Source organism: Argopecten irradians, chromosome 1, assembly GCF_041381155.1.
Source record: "Argopecten irradians isolate NY chromosome 1, Ai_NY, whole genome shotgun sequence".
Classification (NCBI taxonomy): domain Eukaryota; kingdom Metazoa; phylum Mollusca; class Bivalvia; order Pectinida; family Pectinidae; genus Argopecten; species Argopecten irradians.
Window position 1 is genome coordinate 70593435 of NC_091134.1, and position 21817 is coordinate 70615251.

At 42.1% G+C, this 21817-nt stretch overlaps 1 protein-coding gene across 10 annotated transcripts in view; it reads left to right on the forward strand.

Annotated features, from left to right (window-relative positions):
• LOC138307150 (arrestin domain-containing protein 2-like) overlaps positions 1-21817 on the forward strand; it is a 176392-nt gene that overhangs the window by 140820 nt on the left and 13755 nt on the right. For all 10 annotated transcript variants that reach the window (XM_069247792.1, XM_069247787.1, XM_069247804.1 and 7 more), the window contains 3 exons: positions 2063-2173; positions 4999-5225; positions 6551-6733. In XM_069247792.1, coding sequence (XP_069103893.1) covers positions 2063-2173; positions 4999-5225; positions 6551-6733 — 521 coding nt within the window. The remainder of the gene's footprint in view (positions 1-2062; positions 2174-4998; positions 5226-6550; positions 6734-21817) is intronic.

The following is a 21817-nucleotide window of genomic DNA, read 5'->3' on the forward strand; positions in this document are numbered from 1 at the left end:
CATCCTATTCCCACCTTGTTCCATTCCCTACCCGTCCCATCTCAGTCCCATCCCCATCCTATTCCCACCTTGTTCCATTCCCTACCCGTCCCATCTCAGTCCCATCCCCATCCTATTCCCACCTTGTTCCATTCCCTACCCGTCCCATCTCAGTCCCATCCCCATCCTATTCCCACCTTGTTCCATTCCCTAGCCCGTCCCATCTCAGTCCCATCCCCGTCCTATTCCCACCTTGTTCCATTCCCAGCCCGTCCCATCTCAGTCCCATCCCCATCCTATTCCCACCTTGTTCCATTCCCTACCCGTCCCATCTCAGTCCCATCCCCATCCTATTCCCACCTTGTTCCATTCCCTACCCGTCCCATCTCAGTCCCATCCCCATCCTATTCCCACCTTGTTCCATTCCCTACCCGTCCCATCTCAGTCCCATCCCCATCCTATTCCCACCTTGTTCCATTCCCTACCCGTCCCATCTCAGTCCCATCCCCATCCTATTCCCACCTTGTTCCATTCCCTACCCGTCCCATCTCAGTCCCATCCCCATCCTATTCCCACCTTGTTCCATTCCCTACCCGTCCCATCTCAGTCCCATCCCCATCCTATTCCCACCTTGTTCCATTCCCTACCCGTCCCATCTCAGTCCCATCCCCATCCTATTCCCACCTTGTTCCATTCCCTACCCGTCCCATCTCAGTCCCATCCCCATCCTATTCCCACCTTGTTCCATTCCCTACCCGTCCCATCTCAGTCCCATCCCCATCCTATTCCCACCTTGTTCCATTCCCTACCCGTCCCATCTCAGTCCCATCCCCATCCTATTCCCACCTTGTTCCATTCCCTACCCGTCCCATCTCAGTCCCATCCCCATCCTATTCCCACCTTGTTCCATTCCCAGCCCGTCCCATCTCAGTCCCATCCCCATCCTATTTCCACCTTGTTCCATTCCCTACCCGTCCCATCTCAGTCCCATCCCCATCCTATTCCACCTTGTTCCATTCCCACCCGTCCCATCTCAGTCCCATCCCCATCCTATTCCACCTTGTTCCATTCCCTACCCGTCCCATCTCAGTCCCATCCCCCATCCTATTCCCACCTTGTTCCATTCCCACCCGTCCCATCTCAGTCCCATCCCCATCCTATTCCCACCTTGTTCCATTCCCTACCCGTCCCATCTCAGTCCCATCCCCATCCTATTCCCACCTTGTTCCATTCCCAGCCCGTCCCATCTCAGTCCATCCCATCTCAGTCCCATCCCCGTCCTATTTCCACTCTGTTCCATTCCCACCCTGTTCCATCTCGTCCCATCCCATCTCTTAGTTCTGGTCTGGTCCTGTCTGACTTTGTTATATATGAATTGGAGGTAGAAATATTAATGTAAAGACAAATGCTTTATTTATATTTATACCATTATTTTGTGCCGGGTATGCTATTGTAGATATTTTACCTGCAATAAAAGGGCATCTGTTTTGGTTATGATAGTTAAGTACAATCTCGTAATTCACACTTTTAGTGGATATTATACATATCTGTCTGGATAGTCAAGGATAAACAGTTTATTTATGAGATTGTCATTGTCCAATACAGTTGTTTACCTTCTGAGAATATTTTAATCTGTAACAGATCAAACTGGTTTTATACATATACAAATGACTACTTTAACACTGACTCCCATTACACATGCTCCCTGTTCACAGTGAAATCTACTCCCATCTCAAGGGTAAAGTGCTGCGTAGTGGTGCAGATGGGGAAACTTCTATGAACAGGCATTTCATTTGACACCAGGCCAATAAATTTGATTACTCATTTGGTATTAAGACTTTGATTTGAGTTTGTTTATTAGTTAGAGTTCGAAGTCATTACAATTTTGCCTGTCAAAAACATTGCATGTACATTGTACAGCATCACAGACACCAATGACCTTTGACCTGTACACAGAATCAGATGATGAAATGTCCATATTTTAATGAAGACAAAGAACATTAAATAGTCTTTAAATAACTTTATTGATAACTATGTATTGGAATATGATTAGAATGTTAATAAGGGCTATTTTTGGTTACAGCTGTATGTATGGAAGCCGTAGGAGAAGCCAAGGTCGAATGGATGACCTCTAGTGATATACAGGCATCGGACGAAGAGGTGTTTAATTATACAACTATCCTCCCTATCAAAGGTTAGTATAATATGTAATTGGTCACTCAGCTGACCATGTATGTGTCAGCCACTCAGCTGTTCATGTATGTATCGGCCACTCAGCTGTCCATGTATGTGTTGGCCACTCAGCTGACCATGTATGTGTAGGCCACTCAGCTGACTATGTATGTATCGGCCACTCAGCTGTCCATGCATGTATCGGCCACTCAGCTGACCATATATGTTTCAACCACTTACTGACCATGTATGTGTCGGCCACTCAGCTGACCATGTATGTGTCGGCTACTCAGTTGTCCATGTGTGTATCGGCCACTCAGCTGTCTATGTATGTATAGGCCACTCAGCTGACCGTGTATGTGTCGGCCATTCAACTGACCATGTATGTGTCAGCCATTCAGCTGACCATGTATGTGTTGGGCACTCAGCTGACCATGTATGTGTTGACCACTCTGTATATATGCCACTCATCTGACTTTGTATGTGTTGGGCACTCAGCTGACCATGTATGTGTCAATCACTCAGCTGACAATGTATGTGTTGGTCACTCAGCTGGCCATGTATGTGTTGGCCATTCAGCTGTCCATGTGTGTATCAGCCACTCAGCTGTCTATGTATGTATTGGCCACTCAGCTGACCATGTATGTGTTGGTCACTCAGCTGACCATGTATGTGTTGGTCACTCAGCTGACCATGTATGTGTTTGCCACTCAGCTGACCATGTATGTGCCGGCCACTCAGCTGACCATGTATGTGTCGGCCACTCAGCTGATCATGTACGTGTTGGGCACTCAGCTGATCATGTACGTGTTGGGCACTCAGCTGACCATGTATGCATCGGCCATTCAGCTGACCATGTATGTTTTGGCCACTCAGCTGACCATGTATGTTTTGGCCATTCTGCTGACCATGTATGTGTTGGTCACTCAGCTGACCATATATGTGTTGGTCACTCAGCTGAACATGTATGTGTTGGGCACTCAGCTGACTATGTATGTTTTGGCCACTCAGCTGACCATGTATGTGTTGGTCACTCAGCTGACCATGTATGTATTGGTCACTCAGCTGACCATGTATGTGTTGGTCACTAAGCTTCTTATTAAGATGCCTTTTGATTAGTAAAAATGACATCAGGTTGTCCCTCTGATTTTGCATAAAAATGTATTGATCCAGATGCTCTGAACCTTAAATACTCATCTTACCATGTATGTGTTGGCCACTCAGCTGACCATGTATGAGTCGGCCAATCAGCTATCCGTGTATGTGCCGGCCACTCAGCTGACCATGTATGTGTTGGGCACTCAGCTGACCATGTATGTGTTGGGCACTCAGCTGATCATGTATGTGTTGGGCACTCAGCTGACCATGTATGGGTAGGCCATTCAGCTGACCTTGTATGTGTTGGGCACTCAGCTGACCATGTATGTGTTGGTCACTCAGCTGGCCATGTATGTGTTGGTCACTCAGCTGACCATGTATGTTTTGGCCACTCAGCTGACTATGTATGGGTCGGCCATTCAGCTTACCATGTATGTGTTGGCCACTCAGCTGATCATGTATGTGTTTGGCACTCAGCTGACCATGTATGTGTCGGCCAATCAGCTGACCATGCATGTGTTGGGCACTCAGCTGACCATGTATGCGTCGGCCATTCAGCTGACCATGTATGCGCCGGTCATTCAGCTGACCATGTATGTTTTGACCACTCAGCTGACCATGTATGTTTTGGCCATTCTGCTGACCATGTATGTGTTGTGCACTCAGCTGACCATTTATGTGTTGGTCACTCAGCTGACAATCTATGTGTTGCACACTCAGCTGACTATGTATGTTTTGGCCACTCAGCTGACCATCTATGTGTTGGTCACTCAGCTGACCATGTATGTATCGGTCACTCAGCTGACCATGTATGTGTTGGTCACTAAGCTTCTTATTAAGATGCCTTTTGATTAGGAAAAATGACATCAGGTTGTCCCTCTGATTTTGTATAAAAATGTGTTGATCCAGATGCTCTGAACCTTAAATACTCTAAAATTTTCCAAGGAATAAGCTCTGTTTATATCTGTACCTTAAAATGATCTTTTTTTGCTTCTAATTTTCTCATGACATCAAGTTTTTAACAGATTGAAATATGTGCTGTTCTAATTTTCTCCCTAAATATCTGATTAAAGACTTTCCCACTGTTTGTTTGCCTAGAATTTGCTCTGAGTAATCAGAAGATCACACGCAAACAACCCAGAGTAATTACAGGTACAATCAAAGTTCAGTACAGTTGCCTGCTTATGGGCTGAACATGCACGAAAATTGACTGAGAATGCTGTAATTTGTTTTAAAATGCTCAAAAACTTATCAAAGCAATAACTTGATGAAGTTTAATTGAGCGTAATACTCTGTAAATATTCAAATATATTCAAAATGTTTGTTCTTAAGACACAGAATAAGGGTGCACCAGATGTATCAAATTATCTGCACATCTACAATTAGGGGGCTCCTTGTAGGGTCGGAAATGTTGTCTAGTTAATGATTGATAAGTAGTCATTAAACAACTCACTGATGGGATCAGATAATGTGTCAATGGAGAATATTCTTCAAAGTTCATTAGAAAGATTAAAAAATTACTTTAAATTAATTTGTTACTAATCTTCCTTGCTCGTTCTGTTTTTCTTTCTCAATTTTACTCTCAAGCCCACTCAGTTTAAACTCGAATATATTGAAATGTTATTTAATTTGAAACCAAAGTGATCAATCCTTGTCCCTATATCATTCACTCCAGATTTATTCCAATAACACTACAATATTTACCCTAGTCCAACTGTACCGTGATGTAGCTGATGGCTTCCATTACAGGAGAGAAAGACATGAAGGACGGAGCATTCCTACACCCGGGATCACACTATTTCCCTTTTGAGTTTACGTTACCACAGAGACTCCCCTCATCATTTAAGGGCAAACATGGCCGACTTCGCTACTTTGTAAAGATGACCATTTGTACAGCGGGAGGACCCCACCCAACTCGCACCAGTAAATTCGCTGTCATGGGTGCCCTTGACCTTAACGCAGAACCTGATGCAGCGGTAAGTACTAGTAAATGACCTTTGCCTTGACCTTAACACAGAACCTGATGCAGCAGAAAGTACTAGTAAATGACCTTTGTTTAGTATGTAAGTCAAATGTTGTTAATACAATAGCACTTCAAGTCATCCAAATATTCAAGTTTTCCAGAGACCTCCCCTGTTTATTTTGTTTTGATTATAAGAAGGTGCTCATTCTTTAGGAACACTGTGTCCTTAACCTTGTACTTAGGTTGATATCACTGTACAAACTGACATTTCTTGTATTGACTTATAGATGCCTTTTTATGACTTAGACATTTGTGTATGTAAAGGCCTGTAATCTACTAACATCCTGTCACAGTGCTGACCCCTCGGCTAATATTGATGGAATCAATACGGTTTACAGAAGGAACAGCTAAGATTACACATTATATGTAATTAGGAGAGGCAAGAAATATCGTACAAGTTGTAAAGCTTTGTTGTTCTGTTGTCAATCAGATAATTTTTGTTCTATTGCTTTGAGTTTTGCCTGTGAAATGTTAATATCTGGCAGTTATATTGAACAACATGACGTCAACAGGAAGATCTCTAGCATATCAGATGATCAGCTGGTGACGTTAGTAATTAGCTGTAATTCAGATGTGAATGGAAATCATTGTATATCTAGAATCAGAAACTTTAAAAAAACAAAACTAAACTATCAACTACAATAGGCTGAAATTGATTTGTGATGATTAATCTTACTGTGTATTGGTGAATATTAGGCATACCAGCAAAGCTATAATGTTACCGTTCAATATTGTATGATGTTTGTAAGGATACCAGCCATCACACTTACCCTATCACGCTACTTCAAAATTCACTAGAGGCACTGGTCCATAAATAACTCATCTTATCACTATTTCTCAGAAACTGTTGAACACATTTGTCTCATTTATATTATACTGCATTTTCATTCAAACAATCAGAAAACGATATAGCCAATTAGCGGCCATCTTGGATTTTGATAATTCTGTTGTTATTTGGAATAGCAGAAAAATGATCAGGCTTTTATTTGGCCAGTATAGATAATTCATCTGATTAAACAAAGATCCTTATCTCAAAGGAAAAAGATATTGATTATTCATCAGAATGTTAATGTGATAAACAAGATCTCTTGGTTAATCCTATCACTGTCTCCTCACCTGCTTAAAGTCAACAAAGAAGCTTGAAAATCTCTCTATTTTTGTTTAAAACAGTTATGCAAGAAATATTTTAATCATGAATTCAAATTGCTGCTCTCAACATTGACCAATAAACAATTGAACTTTACAAAAGATGACCCAGATTGGTGTGTTCTGTTGCAGCTTCCAGTAGAGAACGACACATTTGAGGCAGTAGGATCCTGGTGTTGTATTGCTGGGACAGTAACAGCTGCCATCAAACTCGAACGCAAAGGTTTTGTCATGAAGGAAGCCATACCGGTCTGGGCCGAGATAAAAAATCTCAGTACTCGCAGGATTAAATCAACACAGGTGTCACTCATACAGGTAAGTCATAAAACACAGGTGTCACTTATACAGGTAAGTCATTATACACATGTATCACTTATACAGGTAAGTCATTATACACAGGTGTCACTCATACAGAAGAGTCATTATACACAGGTGTCACTCATACAGATAAGTCATAAAACACAGGTGTCACTTATACAGATAAGTCATAAAACACAGGTGTCACTCATACAGGTAAGTCATTATACACATGTATCACTTATACAGGTAAGTCATAAAACACAGGTGTCACTTATACAGGTAAGTCATTATACACAGGTATCACTTATATAGGTAAGTCATAAAACACAGGTGTCACTTATACAGGTAAGTCATTATACACAGGTATCACTTATACAGGTAAGTCATTATACACAGGTGTCACTCATACAGGTAAGTCATTATACACAGGTGTCACTCATACAGGTAAGTCATTATACACAGGTGTCACTCATACAGAAGAGTCATTATACACAGGTGTCACTCATACAGGTAAGTCATTATATACAGGTATCACTTATACAGGTAAGTCATTATACACAGGTATCACTTATACAGGTAAGTCATAAAACACAGGTGTCACTCATACAGGTAAGTCATTATACACAGGTATCACTTATACAGGTAAGTCATTATACACAGGTGTCACTCATACAGAAGAGTCATTATACACAGGTGTCACTCATACAGATAAGTCATAAAACACAGGTGTCACTTATTCAGGTAAGTCATACAGGTGTCACTCATACAGGTAAGTCATTATACACAGGTATCACTTATACAGGTAAGTCATTATACACAGGTGTCACTCATACAGAACAGTCATTATACACAGGTGTCACTCATACAGATAAGTCATAAAACACAGGTGTCACTCATTCAGGTACGTCATACAGGTGTCACTCATACAGGTAAGTCATTATACAAAAGTGTCATTTATACAGGTAAGTCATTATACACATGTTTCACTTATACAAATAAGTCATAAAACACAGGTGTCACTCGATCATACAGGTAAGTCATTATACACAGGTGTCACTCATACAGGTTAGTCATTATACACAGATGTCACTCATACAGGTCAGTCATTATACACAGGCGTCACTCATACAGGTAAGTCATTATACACGGGTGTCACTCACACAGGAAAGTCATTAAACACAGGTGTCACTCATACAGATAAGTCATTATACACAGGTGTCACTTATACAGGTAAGTCATTATACACAGGTGTCACTCATACAGATGAGTCATTATACACAGGTGTCACTCATACAGATAAGTCATAAAACACAGGTGTCATTCATTCAGGTCAGTCATACAGGTGTCACTCATACAGGTAAGTCATTATACAAAAGTGTCACTTATACAGGTAAGTCATTATATACTTAGGTGTCACTCATACAGGTATGTCATTATACACAGGTTTAACTTATACAAATAAGTCATAAAACACAGGTGTCACTCGATCATACAGGTAAGTCATTATATACTTAAGTGTCACTCATACAGGTATGTCATTATACACAGGTTTCACTTATACAAATAAGTCATAAAACACAGGTGTCACTCGATCATACAGGTAAGTCATTATACACAGGTGTCACTCATACAGGAAAGTCATTATACACAGATGTCACTCATACAGGTCAGTCATTATACACAGGTGTCACTCATACAGGTAAGTCATTATACACAGATGTCACTCACACAGGTAAGTCATTATACACAGGTGTCACTAATACAGATAAGTCATTATACACAGGTGTCACTCACACAGGTAAGTCATTATACACAGGTGTCACTCATACAGGTAAGTCATTAAACACAGGTGTCACTTATACAGATAAATCATTATACACAGGTGTCACTCATTCAGGTCAGTCATTATACATAGATGTCACTCATACAGGTCAGTCATTATACACAAGTGTCACTCATAAAGGTAAGTCATAATAAACAGGTGTCACTCATACAGGTATGTCATTATACACAGGTGTCACTTATACAGATACGTCTTTATACACAGGTGTCACTCATTCAGGTCAGTCATTATACACAGGTGTCACTCATACAGGTCAGTCATTATACACAGGTGTCACTCATACAGGTATGTCATTATACACAGGTGTCAATTATACAGATAAGTCATTATGCACAGGTGTCACTCATACAGGTAAGACATTATACACAGGTGTCACTAAGACATATGTCATTATACACATGTGTCACTCATACAGGTAAGTCATTATACACAGGTGTCACTCATACAGGTAAGTCATTATACAAAGGTGCCACTTATACTGATAAGTCATTATACACAGGTGTCACTCATACAGGTAAGTCATTATACACAGATGTCACTTATTCAGATAAGTCTTTAAACACAGGTGTCACTCATTCAGGTCAGTCTTTATACACAGGTGTCACTAATTCAGGTCAGTCATTTTACACAGGTGTCACTCATACAGGTAGATCATTATACATGAAATTGTCACTCACATAGATAAGTCATTATACACAGGTGTCACTCATACAGGTCAGTCATTATACAAAGGTGTCACTTATACAGATAAGTCATTATACACAGATGTCACTTATACAGATAAGTCATAATACACAGGTGTCACTTTTACAGATAAGTCTTAATACACAAGTGCCACTCATACAGGAAAGTTATTATACACAGGTGTCACTCATACAGGTAGATCATTATACACAAAAATGTCACTCGCACAGGATAGTCATTATACACAGGTGTCACTCATACAAGTAAGTCATTATACACAGGTGTCACTCATACAGGTAAGTCATTATACACAGATGTCACTCATACAGGTAAGTCATTATACACAGGTGTCACTAATACAGATAAGTCATTATACACAGGTGTCACTCACACAGGTGAGTCATTATACACAGGTGTCACTCATACAGGTAAGTCATTAAACACAAGTGTCACTCATACAGATGAGTCATTATACACAGGTGTCACTCATACAGATAAGTCATAAAACACAGGTGTCACTCATTCAGGTCAGTCATACAGGTGTCACTCATACAGGTAAGTCATTATACAAAAGTGTCACTTATACGGGTAAGTCATTATATACTTAGGTGTCACTCATACAGGTAAGTCTTATATACACAGGTTTCACTTATACAAATAATTCATAAAAGACAGGTGTCACTCGATCATACAGGTAAGTCATTATACACAGGTGTCACTCATACAGGAAAGTCATTATACACAGATGTCACTCATACAGGTCAGTCATTATACACAGGTGTCACTCATACAGGTAAGTCATTATACACAGATGTCACTCATACAGGTTAGTCATAAAACACAGGTGTCACTCATTCAGGTCAGTCATACAGGTGCCACTCATACAGGTAAGTCATTATACAAAAGTGTCACTTATACAGGTAAGTCATTATATACTTAGGTGTCACTCATACAGGTAAGTCATTATACACAGGTTTCACTTATACAAATAAGTCATAAAACACAGGTGTCACTCAATCATACAGGTAAGTCATTATACACAGGTGTCACTCATACAGGAAAGTCATTATACACAGATGTCACTCATACAGGTCAGTCATTATACATAGATGTCACTCATACAGGTAAGTCATTATACACAGATGTCACTCATACAGGTAAGTCATTATACACAGGTGTCACTAATACAGATAAGTCATTATACACAGGTGTCACTCACACAGATAAGTCTTTATACACAGGTGTCACTCATACAGGTAAGTCATTATACACAGGTGTCACTCATACAGGTAGATCATTATACACAAAAATGTCACTCACACAGGATAGTTATTATACACAGGTGTCACTCATAAAGGTAGATCATTATACACAAAAATGTCACTCACACAGGCAAGTCATTACACATGGACAGGGAATCAAGTGTTCCAGGGCTTCTACAAGCTAATATTGTTAGGACACATGCATAGGGAATCCAGTGTTCCAGGGCTTCTACAGGCTATTATTGTTAGGACACATGGACAGGGAAACCAGTATTCCAGGGTTTCTCCAAGCCTATATTGTTAGGACACATGGATAGGGAATCAAGTGTTCCAGGGCTTCTACAAGCTAATATTGTTAGAACACGTGGATAGGGAATGCAGTGTTCCAGGGTTTCTCCAAGCTAATATTGTTAGGACATATTGATAGGGAATCCAGTGTTCCAAGACTTCTCCAAGCTAATATTGTTAGGACACATGGACAGGGAATAGAGTGTTCCAGGGCTTCTACAAGCTAATATTGCTAGGACACATGGATAGGGAATGCAGTGTTCCAGGGTTTCTCAAAGCTAATATTGTTAGGACATATTGATAGGGAATCCAGTGTTCCAAGACTTCTCCAAGCTAATATTGTTAGGACACATGGACAGGGAATCAAGTGTTCCAGGGCTTCTACAAGCTAATATTGTTAGGACACATGCATAGGGAATCCAGTGTTCCAGGGCTTCTACAGGCTATTATTGTTAAGACACATGGACAGGGAAACCAGTATTCCAGTGTTTCTCCAAGCCTATATTGTTAGGACACATGGATAGGGAATCAAGTGTTCCAGGGCTTCTACAAGCTAATATTGTTAGAACATATTGATAGGGAATGCAGTGTTCCAGGGTTTCTCCAAGCTAATATTGTTAGGACACATGGATAGGGAATGCAGTGTTCCAGGGTTTCTCCAAGCTAATATTGTTAGGACATATTGATAGGGAATCCAGTGTTCCAGGGCTTCTGCAAGCTAATATTGTTAGGACACATGGATAGGGAATGCAGTGTTCCAGGGTTTCTCCAAGCTAATATTGTTAGGACATATTGATAGGGAATCCAGTGTTCCAGGGCTTCTACAAGCTAATATTGTTAGGACACATGCATAGGGAATCCGGTGTTTCAGGGCTTCTGCATTATACATTGACAGAAGGTGTGAGGAAATCAAATAGTGTTTGTAGGGTTTTCTGTCCCTGTGTAAACCTTTGCACTTTATTTCTATTATAATAGGGACATGGTGATGTTAGCATTAAGGAAGCACATGTTGGCAGTACTTCTCTGAAATTTGTCTTAATCATATAGAATTAATTATCCACTTTTTAGCCTGCCATCATAAGATCTGTCTCCAAAAGTATATATAAGTTCCCCTATGACCCTAGTTGTGCACATTGCATTTTGGGACAGATCGCTTAGCAAGATGGCCAACTGGCCGCCATCTTGGAATTTGGTAGTTAAAGTTTGTTACCACTACTTCTCAGAAGGTACTGAAAGGATCTCTCTCAAATTTAATATATAGGTTCCCCTAGGTCCGTGGTTGTCCATATTGCATTTTGGGACCGATCGGTTAACAAGATCGCCTACCGGCCACCATCTTTGATTTTGGTAGATTTTGGTAGTTAAAGTTTGTTATTGCTATTTCTCGGAAGGTACTGAAGGGATCTTTCTCAAATTTGATATGGTGGTTCCCCAAGGGCCCTAGTTGTGCATATTACATTTTTCGACCAATTGATGAACAAGATGGATGACAGGCCGCCATCTTGAGTTTTGATAGTTGAAGTTTGCTACCACTATTTCTCAGAAAGTATTGAAGGGATTTGTCTCAAATTCCATGTGCAGGTTCCCCTAGGACCCTAGTTGTGCATATTGCATTTTGGGACTATTTGGTCAACAAGATGGACGACAGGCCGCCACCTTGGATTTTGATAAATGAAGTTTGTTTCGGCTATTTCTCAGAAATGACTGAAATTATCTGTTCCAAATTTTATATGTAGGATGTAGTCAAAGTTTGAAAAGCAGATAAAAGATCCCTCTTTCCATTGTCAGACATATATCATTCTTTGGTGGGTGCCAAGATCCCTCTAGGATCTCTTGTTAGATATATTTGTTGATTTATACAAATATTTTCAACAGCTGCTCAAACAGTCAGAGAACCTTTGCAAAGTGAGATCATTATAAGTAATGGTAATTTTAGCCTGTCGTATTGTAAGATTTTCACATTTGTCTATTAAATATTGTTGGACACATATTACTTATAAGACATACAGTCAGGTCAATAGTGTTAATAGTACCACCACTTATCTGTCAATTGTCAGGGCAATTAATAAAAAGATGTAAATGCATTATACAAGAGAAGATGTAAAAGCTTAGAGTTATATTGGTGAAGTGAGTTTACATGTAAATTTACAATGAAGTATACAAATGTGTATTGTATGATGTCAGATATGACAGTTTGTTTATGGAGTTTACTCCCAGCTTCCTTTCATATCGACCTCCACCACCTACAGTAACATCAATGGGATCTGTTACTAGACATGTTTAGTTATTGACCTCTGATGAGAACATGGATGTTGATGAACCTTTATATAATTATATTGGCGGATACATCACACCTGATTGAAAATTGATGACTCGATCCTTGAAATGGGTGTCTATGAGCATAGAAACCCACTTTGATATCTGTTACCGATTCACTTGGGTATCTGTAGTGTAGTGTAGTTATAATTTAACTACTTCATTCTACACTTAGTTAAAATTTTATTGTCTAGACAGGGCTTAATTACAATCAAATTTAGTTACTATGGAATCAATGATTTTGTTTCAATGTTTAGATGTTACATAGAAATTGAAATTAAATATATATCAGTAGATGTATGTTATTTCCCCCCAACATAGTTCATTACTGTAGAAATAAAAATGATGAAAAAATGTTAAATAAGAATCTGCACACTGGCTTGACACTGAAACTGATTAACCTAGTGTAGTTAGACCATAATAAGTGTTTGTACTTACCTTAATTGGGAGTTCTGATTTATGTGTAGAAAGTTGTAGTTTGGTGGTATTGGTAATTTTGAAATGGATAAGTCTGAAGTTTCCAACATAAATAACAATAACACACAAACACACCTTTGATTGTGAACTTTGTAACAAGCTGTACCTACTCTAGTGCTAGAGACCTTTGGGAGGGTAAGAGGAGTCTAACAGACCTTTGGAAGGGGAGGGGGAGGGGAGGAGTACCATGTATGTTTGTGATGATAATCTGATGGTACAGGTCACAAACCCAGCAATATAAAAGTTGATTTCGCATCAGACAGTCAGCCAATAAGTACATATGTATATGGAGTTTCCCCGGCAGTTTGATAAAGTAGTGATCAGGTTCCTCTCCTGGGAGAAGTAGCTTCACACTTTGTTGTCAGGAAGGAAATTATCTGCTTTTAACATTTCTGGTTTGTAGGATGAAAGGATGCACATAAGAGTACAAGCCTATTGCCACTGGTTGCCCGAAGACTGGTTCTGGCTAGTTCATATATACAATGTTCCTGAAGTGATTTGTTTACTGCAGCTAAAGAAGATGTTATAAAATTTTGATTTAGTTCCCACTGGCTTGTCCTCAGACACACACGTAGAGTACACGAATTGTGACTTAGTTCCCACTGGCTTGTCCTCAGACACACACGTAGAGTACACGAATTGTGATTTAGTTCCCACTGGCTTGTCCTCAGACACACACGTAGAGTACACGAATTGTGATTTAGTTCCCACTGGCTTGTCCTCAGACACACACGTAGAGTACATGAATTGTGATTTAGTTCCCACTGGCTTGTCCTCAGACACACACATAGAGTACACGAATTGTGATTTAGTTCCCACTGGCTTGTCCTCAGACACACACGTAGAGTACATGAATTTTGATTTAGTTCCCACTGGCTTGTCCTCAGAATTGTGATTTAGTTCCCACTGGCTTGTCCTCAGACACACACGTAGAGTACACGAATTGTGATTTAGTTTCCACTGGCTTGTCCTCAGACACACACGTAGAGTACACAAATTGTGATTTAGTTCGCACTGGCTTGTCCTCAGACACACACGTAGAGTACACGAATTGTGATTTAGTTCCCACTGACTTGTCCTCAGACACACATGTAGAGTACACGAATTGTGATTTAGTTCCCACTGGCTTGTCCTCAGACACACACGTAGAGTACACGAATTGTGATTTAGTTCCCACTGGCTTGTCCTCAGACACACACGTAGAGTACATGAATTGTGATTTAGTTCCCACTGGCTTGTCCTCAGACACACACGTAGAGTACACGAATTGTGATTTAGTTCCCACTGGCTTGTCCTCAGACACACATGTAGAGTACATGAATTGTGATTTAGTTCCCACTGACTTGTCCTCAGACACACACGTAGAGTACACGAATTGTGATTTTGATTTAGTTCCCACTGACTTGTCCTCAGACACACACGTAGAGTACACGAATTGTGATTTAGTTCCCACTGGCTTGTCCTCAGACACACATGTAGAGTACATGAATTGTGATTTAGTTCCCACTGGCTTGTCCTCAGACACACACATGTAGAGTACACGAATTGTGATTTAGTTCCCACTGGCTTGTCCTCAGACACACATGTAGAGTACACGAATTGTGATTTAGTTCCCACTGGCTTGTCCTCAGACACACATGTAGAGTACACGAATTGTGATTTAGTTCCCACTGGCTTGTCCTCAGACACACATGTAGAGTACACGAATTGTGATTTAGTTCCCACTGACTTGTCCTCAGACACACATGTAGAGTACACGAATTGTGATTTAGTTCCCACTGACTTGTCCTCAGACACACATGTAGAGTACACGAATTGTGATTTAGTTCCCACTGACTTGTCCTCAGACACACATGTAGAGTACACGAATTGTGATTTAGTTCCCACTGGCTTGTCCTCAGACACACACATGTAGAGTACATGAATTGTGATTTAGTTCCCACTGGCTTGTCCTCAGACACACATGTAGAGTACACGAATTGTGATTTAGTTCCCACTGGCTTGTCCTCAGACACACATGTAGAGTACACGAATTGTGATTTAGTTCCCACTGGCTTGTCCTCAGACACACATGTAGAGTACATGAATTGTGATTTAGTTCCCACTGACTTGTCCTCAGACACACACGTAGAGTACACGAATTGTGATTTAGTTCCCACTGGCTTGTCCTCAGACACACATGTAGAGTACACGAATTGTGATTTAGTTCCCACTGACTTGTCCTCAGACACACATGTAGAGTACACGAATTGTGATTTAGTTCCCACTGACTTGTCCTCAGACACACATGTAGAGTACACGAATTGTGATTTAGTTCCCACTGGCTTGTCCTCAGACACACATGTAGAGTACATGAATTGTGATTTAGTTCCCACTGGCTTGTCCTCAGACACACATGTAGAGTACACGAATTGTGATTTAGTTCCCACTGACTTGTCCTCAGACACACATGTAGAGTACACGAATTGTGATTTAGTTCCCACTGACTTGTCCTCAGACACACATGTAGAGTACACGAATTGTGATTTAGTTCCCACTGACTTGTCCTCAGACACACACGTAGAGTACACGAATTGTGATTTAGTTCCCACTGACTTGTCCTCAGACACACACGTAGAGTACACGAATTGTGATTTAGTTCCCACTGACTTGTCCTCAGACACACACGTAGAGTACACGAATTGTGATTTAGTTCCCACTGACTTGTCCTCAGACACACACGTAGAGTACACGAATTGTGATTTAGTTCCCACTGACTTGTCCTCAGACACACACGTAGAGTACACGAATTGTGATTTAGTTCCCACTGGCTTGTCCTCAGACACACACGTAGAGTACATGAATTGTGATTTAGTTCCCACTGGCTTGTCCTCAGACACACACGTAGAGTACACGAATTGTGATTTAGTTCCCACTGACTTGTCCTCAGACACACACGTAGAGTACATGAATTGTGATTTAGTTCCCACTGGCTTGTCCTCAGACACACATGTAGAGTACATGAATTGTGATTTAGTTCCCACTGGCTTGTCCTCAGACACACATGTAGAGTACATGAATTGTGATTTAGTTCCCACTGGCTTGTCCTCAGACACACATGTAGAGTACATGAATTGTGATTTAGTTCCCACTGGCTTGTCCTCAGACACACATGTAGAGTACACGAATTGTGATTTAGTTCCCACTGGCTTGTCCTCAGACACACATGTAGAGTACATGAATTGTGATTTAGTTCCCACTGGCTTGTCCTCAGACACACATGTAGAGTACATGAATTGTGATTTAGTTCCCACTGGCTTGTCCTCAGACACACATGTAGAGTACACGATTATTGTGATTTAGTTCCCACTGACTTGTCCTCAGACACACATGTAGAGTACATGAATTGTGATTTAGTTCCCACTGACTTGTCCTCAGACGACACACATGTAGAGTACACGAATTGTGATTTAGTTCCCACTGACTTGTCCTCAGACACACATGTAGAGTACACGAATTGTGATTTAGTTCCCACTGACTTGTCCTCAGACACACATGTAGAGTACACGAATTGTGATTTAGTTCCCACTGACTTGTCCTCAGACACACATGTAGAGTACACGAATTGTGATTTAGTTCCCACTGACTTGTCCTCAGACACACATGTAGAGTACACGAATTGTGATTTAGTTCCCACTGACTTGTCCTCAGACACACATGTAGAGTACACGAATTGTGATTTAGTTCCCACTGACTTGTCCTCAGACACACATGTAGAGTACACGAATTGTGATTTAGTTCCCACTGGCTTGTCCTCAGACACACATGTAGAGTACATGAATTGTGATTTAGTTCCCACTGGCTTGTCCTCAGACACACACGTAGAGTACACGAATTGTGATTTAGTTCCCACTGGCTTGTCCTCAGACACACATGTAGAGTACACGAATTGTGATTTTGATTTAGTTCTCCTTGGCTTGTCCTCAGACACACATGTAGAGTACACGAATTGTGATTTAGTTCCCACTGGCTTGTCCTCAGACACACACGTAGAGTACATGAATTGTGATTTAGTTCCCACTGGCTTGTCCTCAGACACACACGTAGAGTACACGAATTGTGATTTAGTTCCCACTGGCTTGTCCTCAGACACACATGTAGAGTACACGAATTGTGATTTAGTTCCCACTGGCTTGTCCTCAGACACACACGTAGAGTACACGAATTGTGATTTAGTTCCCACTGGCTTGTCCTCAGACACACACGTAGAGTACACGAATTGTGATTTAGTTCCCCACTGGACTTGTCCTCAGACACACATGTAGAGTACATGAATTGTGATTTAGTTCCCACTGGCTTGTCCTCAGACACACATGTAGAGTACATGAATTGTGATTTAGTTCCCACTGGCTTGTCCTCAGACACACATGTAGAGTACATGAATTGTGATTTAGTTCCCACTGGCTTGTCCTCAGACACACATGTAGAGTACATGAATTGTGATTTAGTTCCCACTGGCTTGTCCTCAGACACACATGTAGAGTACATGAATTGTGATTTAGTTCCCACTGGCTTGTCCTCATTGTGACACACTTGTAGAGTACACGAATTGTGATTTAGTTCCCACTGCTTGTCCTCAGACACACACGTAGAGTACATGAATTGTGATTTAGTTCCCACTGGCTTGTCCTCAGACACACACGTAGAGTACATGAATTGTGATTTAGTTCCCACTGGCTTGTCCTCAGACACACACGTAGAGTACACGAATTGTGATTTAGTTCCCACTGGCTTGTCCTCAGACACACACGTAGAGTACACGAATTGTGATTTAGTTCCCACTGGCTTGTCCTCAGACACACAGTAGAGTACACGAATTGTGATTTAGTTCCCACTGGCTTGTCCTCAGACACACACACGTAGAGTACACGAATTGTGATTTAGTTCCCACTGGCTTGTCCTCAGACACACACGTAGAGTACATGAATTGTGATTTAGTTCCCACTGGCTTGTCCTCAGACACACATGTAGAGTACACGAATTGTGATTTAGTTCCCACTGGCTTGTCCTCAGACACACACGTAGAGTACATGAATTGTGATTTAGTTCCCACTGGCTTGTCCTCAGACACACATGTAGAGTAGAAGAAGTCCACATGAATTGTGATTTGATAGTTCCCACTGGCTTGTCCTCAGACACACATGTAGAGTACACGAATTGTGATTTAGTTCCCACTGGCTTGTCCTCAGACACACATGTAGAGTACACGAATTGTGATTTAGTTCCCACTGGCTTGTCCTCAGACACACATGTAGAGTACACGAATTGTGATTTAGTTCCCACTGGCTTGTCCTCAGACACACACATGTAGAGTACACGAATTGTGATTTAGTTCCCACTGGCTTGTCCTCAGACACACACGTAGAGTACATGAATTGTGATTTAGTTCCCACTGGCTTGTCCTCAGACACACATGTAGAGTACACGAATTGTGATTTAGTTCCCACTGGCTTGTCCTCAGACACACACGTAGAGTACATGAATTGTGATTTAGTTCCCACTGACTTGTCCTCAGACACACATGTAGAGTACACGAATTGTGATTTTGATTTAGTTCCCACTGGCTTGTCCTCAGACACACACGTAGAGTACACGAATTGTGATTTAGTTCCCACTGGCTTGTCCTCAGACACACACATGTAGAGTACACGAATTGTGATTTTGATTTAGTTCCCACTGGCTTGTCCTCAGACACACACGTAGAGTACACGAATTGTGATTTAGTTCCCACTGGCTTGTCCTCAGACACACATGTAGAGTACATGAATTGTGATTTAGTTCCCACTGGCTTGTCCTCAGACACACACGTAGAGTAGTACACGAATTGTGATTTAGTTCCCACTGGCTTGTCCTCAGACACACATGTAGAGTACATGAATTGTGATTTAGTTCCCACTGGCTTGTCCTCAGACACACACATGTAGAGTACATGAATTGTGATTTAGTTTGATACAGGAGAGAGTGAATGGGATGTAGGACAGACAAGGAGAGAGGTGGTGGTTGAGTAGGGGTATGATACAGGAGAGAGAGTGAATGGGATGTAGGACAGACAAGAGAGAGGGGGGTGGTTGAGTAGGGGTATGATACAGAGGAGAGAGTGAATGGGATGTAGGACAGACAAGGGAGGGAGAGGGTAGGTGGTTGAGTAGGGGTATGTGATACAGGATGAAGTGAAATGGGATGTAGGACAGACAAGAGAGAGGGGTGGTTGAGTAGGGGTATGATACAGGAGAGAGTGAATGGGATGTAGGACAGACAAGGGAGAGGGGGTGGTTGAGTAGGGGTATGATACAGGAGAGAGTGAATGGGATGTAGGACAGACAAAGGAGAGGGGGTGGTTGAGTAGGGGTATGATACAGGAGAGAGTGAATGGGATGTAGGACAGACAAAGGAGAGAGGGGGTGGTTGAGTAGGGGTATGATACAGGAGAGAGTGAATGGGATGTAGGACAGACAAGGGAGAGGGATTGGTTGAGTAGGGGTATGATACAGGAGAGAGTGAATGGGATGTAGGACAGACAAGGAGAGAGGGGTGGTTGAGTAGGGGTATGATACAGGAGAGAGTGAATGGGATGTAGGACAGACAAGGGAGAGGGGGTGGTTGAGTAGGGGTATGATACAGGAGAGAGTGAATGGGATGTAGGACAGACAAGGGAGAGGGGGTGGTTGAGTAGGGGTATGATACAGGAGAGAGTGAATGGGATGTAGGACAGACAAGGGAGAGAGGGGGTGGTTGAGTAGGGGTATGATACAGGAGAGAGTGAATGGGATGTAGGACAGACAAGGGAGAGGGGGTGGTTGAGTAGGGGTATGATACAGGAGAGAGTGAATGGGATGTAGGACAGACAAGGGAGAGGGGGTGGTTGAGTAGGGGTATGATACAGGAGAGAGTGAATGGGATGTAGGACAGACAAGGGAGAGGTGGTGGTTGAGTAGGGGTATGATACAGGAGAGAGTGAATGGGATGTAGGACAGACAAGGGAGAGGGGCGTGGTTGAGTAGGGGTATGATACAGGAGAGAGTGAATGGGATGTAGGACAGACAAGGGAGAGGGGGTGGTTGAGTAGGGGTATGATACAGGAGAGAGTGAATGTGATGTAGGACAGACAAGAGAGAGGTGGTGGTTGAGTAGGGGTATGATACAGGAGAGAGTGAATGGGATGTAGGACAGACAAGGAGAGGGGTGGTTGAGTAGGGGTATGATACAGGAGAGAGTGAATGGGATGTAGGACAGACAAGGGAGAGGGGGTGGTGGTTGAGTAGGGGTATGATACAGGAGAGAGTGAATGGGATGTAGGACAGACAAGGGAGAGGGGGTGGTTGAGTAGGGGTATGATACAGGAGAGAGTGAATGGATGTAGGACAGACAAGGAGAGGGGGTGGTTGAGTAGGGGTATGATACAGGAGAGAGTGAATGGGATGTAGGACAGACAAGGGAGAGGGGGTGGTTGAGTAGGGGTATGATACAGGAGAGAGTGAATGGGGTGTAGGACAGACAAGGGAGAGGTGGTGGTTGAGTAGGGGTATGATACAGGAGAGAGTGAATGGGATGTAGGACAGACAAGGGAGAGGGGGTGGTTGAGTAGGGGTATGATACAGGAGAGAGTGAATGGGATGTAGGACAGACAAGAGAGAGGGGGTGGTTGAGTAGGGGTATGATACAGGAGAGAGTGAATGGGATGTAGGACAGACAAGAGAGAGGGGGTGGTTGAGTAGGGGTATGATACAGGAGAGAGTGAATGGGATGTAGGACAGACAAGGGAGAGGTGGTGGTTGAGTAGGGGTATGATACAGGAGAGAGTGAATGGGATGTAGGACAGACAAGGGAGAGGTGGTGGTTGAGTAGGGGTATGATACAGTTGGGAGAGAGTGAATGTTGAGATGTAGGACAGACAAGATGTGGAGAGGGAGGGTGTGTTGAGTAGGGGTATGATACAGGAGAGAGTGAATGGGATGTAGGACAGACAAGGGAGAGGGGGTGGTTGAGTAGGGGTATGATACAGGAGAGAGTGAATGGGATGTAGGACAGACAAGGGAGAGGGGGGTGGTTGAGTAGGGGTATGATACAGGAGAGAGTGAATGGGATGTAGGACAGACAAGGGAGAGGGGGTGGTTGAGTAGGGGTATGATACAGGAGAGAGTGAATGGGATGTAGGACAGACAAGAGAGAGGGGGTGGTTGAGTAGGGGTA